At 40.0% G+C, this 9,297-nt stretch overlaps 2 protein-coding genes across 2 annotated transcripts; one reads left to right on the top strand and one right to left on the bottom strand.

The window, feature by feature from the left end:
- Nucleotides 1-23: 23 nt before the first annotated feature.
- Nucleotides 24-3,836, bottom strand: LOC137942382 (uncharacterized). Its single transcript, XM_068788008.1, has 4 exons — nt 3,630-3,836; nt 3,206-3,478; nt 3,035-3,077; nt 24-434 (listed from the first exon to the last, which is right to left on the bottom strand). Exons 2-4 carry the CDS (start codon nt 3,470-3,472, stop codon nt 313-315), a joined length of 432 nt encoding a protein of 143 aa, XP_068644109.1. The 5' UTR covers nt 3,473-3,478; nt 3,630-3,836; the 3' UTR covers nt 24-312.
- A 4,017-nt stretch (nt 3,837-7,853) lies between these two features.
- Nucleotides 7,854-9,231, top strand: LOC137942498 (lectin-like protein At1g53070). The gene has a single exon (XM_068788179.1). It carries the CDS (start codon nt 8,038-8,040, stop codon nt 9,085-9,087), a length of 1,050 nt encoding a protein of 349 aa, XP_068644280.1. The 5' UTR covers nt 7,854-8,037; the 3' UTR covers nt 9,088-9,231.
- Nucleotides 9,232-9,297: the final 66 nt, after the last annotated feature.

Here is a 9,297-nt window from a genome sequence, read left to right on the forward strand (position 1 = left end):
AATTTCTTCTTCAATTTCCTATCTTCAACGAATTCAAGCAGCCAAGTTCTATTAAAAACTTGACTCAAGAATCAGCCTCAATAGTCATAAGAGACTTCACAATTTAAATGCCGTTGCACAAGAAAAGGCAGTGTATCACATTAACTCTCCTTACAGAGCAAAGTGTAGTCGCCACCTAAATTTGAATCACATTTAGACAGTTTCCCACGAGTTATATTCTTCTGCAAGCACCTTGACTTGAAAATTCAGATTGAAATCGCAGGAGATGTACTCATTGCTTTGGAGTGAAACTCGGAATGAAAAACTTGGGAGTCAAGCTTGTATGTCCTCTGGCTTTGGAGGGGCTTCAATCTTTTGCTTAGGTTCTGGAATATACTTCCAGCAACGTTTGTGCACACCACTTATCTTCTTAGGAGCATCTGCAGCTGGTAAACCTGCAAGGAAGCTTACAAAGAATTACTTGAAGCACTGGTGAAAAAAGAGCCAAAAGGGATTTATCTAAAAAAAGAACTATTGAGTATTTACATAGTAACGACACTTCATAATGGGCCATCTGATTTTTCTTTTCATAATTTTGTCCAGTTCATGCTTTCCCATCTAGCCTCTATCCATATTAATTCTTCCACATTACCTTGATGAGAGCAACAATGGTAACAAGATAAGGCTCAACCAACCCAAGCAACAAGAAGCTGCCACAACAACAATAATCATGTGAAAACATTTGACATCCTACAAGCACCATTTGAATTACTTCTATTCTTTTCTTTGTTAATAATGGTAAAACACAAATACCGAACAATATACTCCAGGCACTACCATAGACAAGGAAATCATTGGAGAAAGGAAGAAGGTAGTACAACACTTCTTCCCAACCACTTAACAGAACAATCCTTTCATTCAGAAGCTTTTCCCTCAAGGAGCACATTTTCTAGTACTCCTATTTACCCTATGGACTCTTCATCAATCAAGGTATCATCTTTTACTAAACTACGCAGGTAAACATTTTTGCCAATAGGTATGCCTTGGTTTTAGTTTTTCTTATTTGTTCTAAAAAATTTAAAAAAAAAAAAGAACCTCAGCTTTAGTGGCCATTGAGAGAGTCACGAGAATTGTCTATCCAAACAACTTCCTCAAACAAACAACTAGATAAGAGAAAAGTTACAACTATGCTTATATTCAAAAAGAAAAATAGTACTTTTTCTTTCTGTAAAAAGGGCCCTGTTCTATTGCTAGACGTTAAAAATAGACATCCTAGTTTCAAAAATATTCACCAGGTTCACTTCTTGCCATCACCAGATATCCATTCTTGTTTTTCTTTTAAATCAAAGGAGATTAAGATAAAAACCTTTGGCACAAGATTATTCTGAAACAATTATAGTCAAGCCATAGTAATCTTTTTGGTTGAAAGTCAAAGATAATGCCACACAGTACAACAATAATTTCAAGATAAGTACGTTGATTCAAGATGGCATTGGTGAGGGATAATGAGAAGAGCATAAATGGATATAAATTCAAACAAAAAGACATTCATTCAAGCTATATGGTGCAAAAACAAAATTCTGCAGGTTACTAAGCACCATTAACCTTCCAACATGTGATGGATATTCATTTTATGCACAAACACCAAAATGACATCTTCAGTTTCAGGACACTTTTTTGAGAAAAGAGTTTCAGAACCCTGATCGGTCAAATATTAATAGTATGTCTCATATCATGTACTCAAAGCTTTGATCATACCTCCCTCAGCAGAGATGACCTGCAAATTCCTAGAAGGTTCATCCAAAATGGGCTCAAGTACAACACTTTTTTGGGACTACTTGTAACTACATGGACTTCAAAAAGCCAAATAGTTGACTCTCCTAATTGGCATCAACCTATTCACTGAAAATCTTTCAGGCGCCCTAATCATTGAGAAGATTCAAGGTGTCTCATAGGTTAATTTGTTAATCCTTCTCGTAGGCCATGGAGTCTAGGCAGAGCCCTTGGGGTGATTAACAGCTTCTGCAGGCCTGCTGAGAGCATGTAGTGCTACACCATTGGAAAGGGGCATTTTGGTTGCTGATTCATTACCCAAGGATACAACTCAATTTGTCACGCTGCCTCATTAATTTTAATTCCCAGATCATACCAATAATCTTTTTTCTTCAAATAGATCATCCCTAAATTGTTCTAAAAATTTGGTAAAAGGAGAAAACCAGAGGCCCACAGGACAATGGTAATTCTGAAGTGCACAACCTCAATTTTTTAGCTCCTCTAGTTGTTGACTCAACAACATCAACGAAAGGAAAGACCATACTTCTTCCAAAAAAAGAGAAAAAAAGAAAAAGCAAGACATAAATATTTTCTGGCATAATTTTCAAATATAACCTCCTTATATGCTTTAATTCTTGATATGGCAGTCTGCATGCTGAATTTCCAAATATGGCCTAATTCTAAATACAGCCAATGGAATCTGCTAAACCTGGGGGAAGATTAGTAATTAAAATTTTTTAAACAAAATATTATTAAATGATAAATAATATATGGGGACCACATGTGGGTGCTTCCCCACAAAGAAGGAGTAACACATTCCCCCCTCTCCTTTCCTGTCTGGTGAGCGGACAGAGGATAGGAGGGGAAATACGAGAGAGAAGAAGGGGGAGACAGGAGTGAAAGGTGGCACCACCACTCCCTGCCATGATAGAGTGGGATGCACTATTTCTGGAGTCAATATTGGGACTGCATAGGCTTTGAAGGCGAGATAGGAGATGTAGTACAAGCTGTAAATATGGAATTTCAACAATTCTTCTACAAAAGATTATCCAGAAAACTTTCCGCACAACATGGTTGAATTTTTCAAAGGACTATGAAATTTCAATAGAACTAAATTATTCAGACATGCTAAGCAAATAATAGTTTTCCTCTAACAGTAAAAATGATACAACAAGCATAAGAAACACATAAGCATTCTTTGGGAAATCAAAATGCTTGTAATCTTTAGCAGCCAGAATACTAAAACTAAAAGGTAAAACACACATCAGAACCAAAAACTCACCATCTTTGTGCACAACCCCCCAGGCCTTTCCATGTCGACCATCCTATCAAAATAAGTGTGTAACATAAATAAACAAGCAACAAATTGCAATAACCACAATCACAGGGTTGATGACAATAACAGATGCAATTAAAGACCTTTTCAACTAAGAAACAAGACAAATGGAGCAACCTTGTACAGATTGATTTTTGTGATCTCATAGCAGACTCCTTTCCAGTGAGTCTTGGCCATCTTATATCCAATTCCCCAGTTTGGCAAAAAATGTGCCACTTCAAAGAGGTTCTTTTTCTTTCTGCACTTTGACTTTTTGGGGGTTGCAGCTGCAGAAGTTGAAGGCAGTGGAGCAGCAGAACTAAAATTTCTAATGATATTGAAGGAATTCTGGAAGAAGCCGCCAATAGTTCTCTGTGGTACACTTCTGGAAGCAACACTCGCCATAGAGAGCTTGAGGAAGGTTACATAATAAGTTAATTTTTCGAAATTAAAATCCAGAAAAATGAACATGTTTTTATTCTCATCAGACGAGAAGAAAACAGAGAGAACACATACAATATAAGTAACAGAAATAACAGTTAGGTTAGAGTTGTTACGATACCAAAATGTTTTTGACAAAAGAAACACTGTTTCCAGGAAGGCGTCGTGGGTATGGTAGCACGACGAGATGGCAAGGGGAGACAGCACGGCGAGACGGCAAAGAGCGTAATGTCGAGAGAGACAAGAGAGACGAGGGTTGGGAAGCAGAGAGCGTTAGAGAGAGAGATGCAGAGAGTGTCGAGAGAGGAAACGTAGAGAGCGAGTGAAAGTGAAGGAACTGGGCGAGTGAAAGTATATTACATAGTTCATTCACTTTCACTTGAGCGAGTGAAAGTGTATTATATAATTCATTCACTTTCACTTTTAACGATTTTGGATAAATAAGAGTGAATTCGAATTTACTCTCCTATCCCTCGGAGTGCAATAACAATTAATTTATTTTTCTTAGTAATTTTCTTTTAAAGCAATAAAAAAATTGATTTTCGTGTATCATTTTAACCCTTTTATGGGCAAGAAGAATCAAAACAAAATGTTCCTCTTCTTAAAAATTCAAATAATAAATTTTGTTAATCAATCCAAAAATACATTGCTTGCTTTTTATATTCTAGATATATGGAGTTTTCTCGCCCAAAAAGTTTACTCTTACATTATCCCTCAATTTACACTTAGCCACCCTAGGGTTCTAACACCAAAGCAACAACAAAGTTTCAAAGAATGATTTTTTGATGTATTTTCTCTCCAATAGAGGTTATTTAACGATACAATTACAACCTAAAATTAGGTCCAATTTAGATCCTAAAATCAAGTCCGCCGAGATGATGTGGAAGAAGGGGGTTACGGTGCCAGTGTCGTTGGGGATGACGGCTGCGACGGAGGCGGCGGTGACGAAAGCCTCGACGACTAAAACAGAGGCGAAGGTGAGGGGAGGAAGAAGTTGAACGACCGGTGACAAAAGTGGTCGGCGAGCAACTATTGACGGCGACAACAGCGAACAGGAGGGATTCAGCGGTGATGAGGGGAGGAAGAATCCCTCCCCCGCTCCCGCTCCCGACTCAACTCGTTAACAAACTGGCTTACGAGTCATCGAGCCGAACCTAGACTCGGTCGAGCTCGGATCGTTAATTTAAACGAGCTAATTCTGGATCTCGAGCTCGAGACCGAATCAAACCGAGCTAATTCGGTTTGAAGCCACCCCTAATGACGACCTAGTTGCTTAAAAAATTCATCCACCGCTTCTAACTCAATAAACTCAACAACTCCCTCTATTCTATTGTTAAACATTCTCTTCACTTGAGCTCTCCCCCTGAGTAATAAGGCTCTACTTCATGGAAAGAGACATCTAGAGTCACATGAAGCTTTCGGGTGTGTGATCATAGCACCGATATCCTTTTTGAAAGTCAAAATAGCCAACAAAAACACATCGTTTGGTACATGGATCAAGTTTATTTCACAAGATTTTTGGGATATGAACATATACGCTACACCCAAAAACCCGGGGGTTCAAGATTCGGAACATGAGGAATGGAAATTAGGGAGTACAGTTTGTGCTGAGAAGTTTGAAAGTCTATTACTCGAGAAGGTGTTCGATTGATGAGGATGGTAGCAGATTTGATAGTTTTGCCCCAATAAAATCGAGGCATGTTCATGCCGAAGAGGGAGACACACACTACTTCCAAAAGTTGTCTATTTTTTCTCTCTGCCAATCCATTTTGTTGGGGAGTAGAAGTGCATGAGGTCTGAAGACGAATTCCATGATTGTTCAGAAAATTAATGAGAGAAGCATCGACACACTCAGTACCATTGTCAGATTGCAAAACACGAATCTACTTTTGGTATTGAGTGTGTACCGTTTGGTGAAATTTTTGAAAGGCTAGACACACATCACTCTTTTTTATAAGCAAGGATATTCAAGTCATTCTAGTGCATTCATCAATAAATGTTACAAAGTAACAAACTCTGGACATAGAGGAAACCTTTGCAAGACCCCAAACATCAAAATGAATAACCTAAAAAGGTTTGACACTTTTATTCAAACTCGGTAAATAAGAGATATGATGGCTCTTAGCGAGTTCACAAGTGTCACAATGAAAATCCAAATTATTCATACTTGAAAAAAGTTGTGGTTGCAATTCTTAAGATAACCAAAGGAAAGATGGTCGAATCTTCGATGACATAATCATATAGTTGTTTGAGCACTGCCTTCACTACTAGCTTGATTTGCCTGACTGATTTTTGATCCCCCATTCTTCGTCAACTCCAAATAATAGAGTGTGCCCCATCTAATACCATAACCAAGAATATTCTAGGTTAGAATGTCCTGAAAGACACAAAATGAGAGCTAAAAAGTTATAATACAAGCAAGAGTTGAGGTAATTGGCTAACAAACAAAAGATTGTATTCAAGAGATGGAACAACAAGTACAATATCTAATGTAAGATTATTAAACAAGATAACCAATCATTCCCTAGTAATAGAAGAGGTACAATCATTGACGGTGGAAATAACAGATTGAGGAGAAGGTAGAATAAATTTTAACTGACTGGAATCCCTCGTCATGTGATCGGATGCACCTGAATCAATAATCCAAGTTCTATTCTTAGAATATATAGAGAATACTGATGCTTTACCGATAATACTGAATGGGCAACATTTTCCATAGATAGCAATTGATTTTTTTCTGTGGATGTCATCATAACTTTCTTAGCAATCTTTTTTTTTAGAAGTCTCACCACTCTAGATAGCCAATAATCTTGTAACAACGTTGTTACGAATGACCTTTTTCCCCGTAGTGAGTGCATACTCGATTATTAGCTTTCCCAGAGGATTGAGTGTTTCGATTGTTTGAAGATCTTTGTTGAGTTTGGTTAACCAACATAGCCGACTTCTGTCTGTCTTTGGGTTGACACAATTTTTTTTCCAGCCTGGTCTAGAAATTTTGTCTGATTCGCTGGGTTGACCCGGTTTTGGGTTCAGTCTGGTCCGAGTTCGGATCGCGCTCGGCAAAAAATAAAGGAATAGTCATTCCTAAGTTAAGAAAAAATTAAAAAACAACGATCACCTTCGTCTTCTTCGTCAATGGTTCGACTACTTCTTTGTCGGCGACATTCAGGTTGGCGGTATGCTGGAAGGCAAAGCGGTGGCTCGGCTTCAATCGTCGACGTTGTCTGGAGGATCCGCCGGAGTGGGGCAATGACAGATGAATCACTGGTGCGTTGGAGACGCTGGTGCCGATCACTGGAAGGTGGTTCAATGGCAGTTCGTTCGGCTTTTGGGAGTCCCGTCGGTGTTCGGGTAGCGGCAACTCGGTGTTACGACGACGAATGAAGGAAACGCAAACAACATCTTCTTTTTTCAAGGTAACGACAGAGCGTCTTCAGTTTTGTGGTGCAGTCATCAGCAACGTTCGTGCTGGTGGTGCGGTCGTCGACGACATTCGTGCTGGTGGTGCGAACGTCGACGACATTCAGAAGCAGGTTTAAACAAGCTCTTCGTTCACGACGACTACAGAGTAGACCTGCTGTGGTTTTTTCTTTTTTTCGGTGACAAAGTTGTTGCTCTGAGCTTCGGCTACGGGACAGAGCTGCTGCTCTGTTCTTCGGTGACGGGAGAAGGATTCTCCTGATCTGATACCATGTCAAACAGAGTAACACTAAAGCAACAATAAAGTTTCAAAGAATGTTTTTTTGATGTATTGTTCTCTCAAACAGAGGTTATTTAAAAATATAATTACAGCCTAAAATTAAGTCCAATTTAGACCCTAAATCAGGGAAACAAATCATTTTCTACAATTAAGCTAACAAATTACGCTAACAAACTTTACAACTCATAATTTTACAGCTTTGCACCCACCACGCTAGCATCGTCAACCCTCGATTTCACTAAGTTAAGGTATATTTTTTCCTGTTTAGACTGATAAATCCAAGTGAAATTTCACTAAGAATGCAACCAAATAAATGGATTTCCTATTCGTATCAACCACCAAGAGTCTATAGACTCAGAAGCCGCTGGAACCAAGCAAACTGGTTCAGGGGAATCCCGCCGACTGCTGCGGCTACCCTCCCGAAGCGAAAAGCTCACGCACGCGCATTTTATTTCCAGGATAACGGTACTTTCTAATCTGCGCAGAATCCATGACAATGGGATACTTTTCCGTCATCGAGAAGGAAACGACAAAAGAAGAAAGTGTACTACGCATATCGTGCATGTTAGGAAAGTAGATGTCTTTGCCACTCGCTGTTATCTTTATCGATTCCCTCAGTAAAAAGGAACAGAAAAGTTGGATGGACTGACTGCACACAGCATTAACGCACCTCGACTGTCGACACCAACCTCCGGCATCCGGATTAGCGCCCTCCTTCCTCCCCTTCTCTTCCATAACCTTCCCCTTCTCTTAGAATTTCCAGAAGCTCCAATCCCTTGATGTCGCTGCTGGTAATTTGATCTACGCATAGAGGTCTCACAGTTTGAAAATGGAGATTGTATCCGCATCCAGGTACTCCACTCTCTTGCTCTACTTGGGTCTCTGCTTCGTGGCCCTAGCCACAACACCCATCTTCTCGTTCTCCTTCTCTAAGTTCGATAGCGACCTTTATTTTGATTCCCAAATTACTCTGTACGGAGACGCGGAGGTCGGTGGTAATGATTCTTCCGTCAGACTCACCCGCCCTTCCGTTACCAGCTTTGGTCGAATAATGTCTAAAAGACCCATGAAGATCTCTCCGAGAAACCCAACAAAGATTGTTTCTTTCTGGAGCTACTTCTCCTTCGCCATCTCGCCGGGTAACACTGATGGCCTAGCCTTCTTCATGGTGCCGAGAGATTTATGGGCGGAATCCCTCAATAATTCCTCCTTTGGGGTTTCGCCGGGGGTCGTTGCGGTTGAGTTCGACACCTTCAAGGACAACAGATTCGAGGATCCAAACGGGAACCATATTGGTCTGGATATCGGCAGTCTGGTTTCTGTGGTGTACAATGATGCCTTGGAGAGTAAATTAGTGCTGAACAGTGGAGACAAATTGCACTGTTGGATCGATTATGATCTTAATTCTAGACGACTGGAAGCTAGACTGAGCAAGTCTGGCGTTGCCAAGCCTCTCGATCCGTTGATTTCCTATCACATCAATTTGTCTGAGATGTTTGGTCGAGGAGTGTTTGTGGGCATAAGCTCTTCGAGCAGGAATGCTACGCAGGCTACTAGTGTGTACTCCTGGAGTTTAGAGTTCAAACGGATTGCAAACTTCATTCATTCTCAACCGTTAGATCCTCGGACAGTCGTCCAGGGAACTGAGCAGAAGCTTGTTCGCTATAAGAGCGATTATCTCCTGAGAACTCTCGCTGGTATGATACTGGGTGCAGGTTGTGGTGCCATGATTGCTCTTCTTGTTTTATGTGTGTGGTCAATGCTTGAGAACAAGCATCGTCTGGCTCCGGCGTCCGAGTATCCTATTTATCCTGTAGAGGTAGGGTACAAGAAGATTATTGTCAACGGAGGCAAAAGATGTCCTGAACCCAAGAAATAATAGGGGGCGGGTGATCAGCTTGTCTATATCCTTCTCGAACTGTAAATTTCGGGCTTGTTCTACGCATGTTTTCTATGTTTATAGCCATTTTGTTAATTTTGCTCGGATTTGGATTTGTTACTGGAAAATCGAAATTCATTTTTCTTACTTTTGTACTTCACAGTTTTCAGAGTTCAAAAAGCTTTCTCATTAATTTGCTTAAACTTTTCT

This window comes from Aristolochia californica, unplaced genomic scaffold (assembly GCF_029961685.1).
Source record: "Aristolochia californica isolate CCGP_79_NKW_82.1479 unplaced genomic scaffold, dmAriCali1.0.hap1 SCAF_10, whole genome shotgun sequence".
Classification (NCBI taxonomy): Eukaryota; Viridiplantae; Streptophyta; class Magnoliopsida; order Piperales; family Aristolochiaceae; genus Aristolochia; species Aristolochia californica.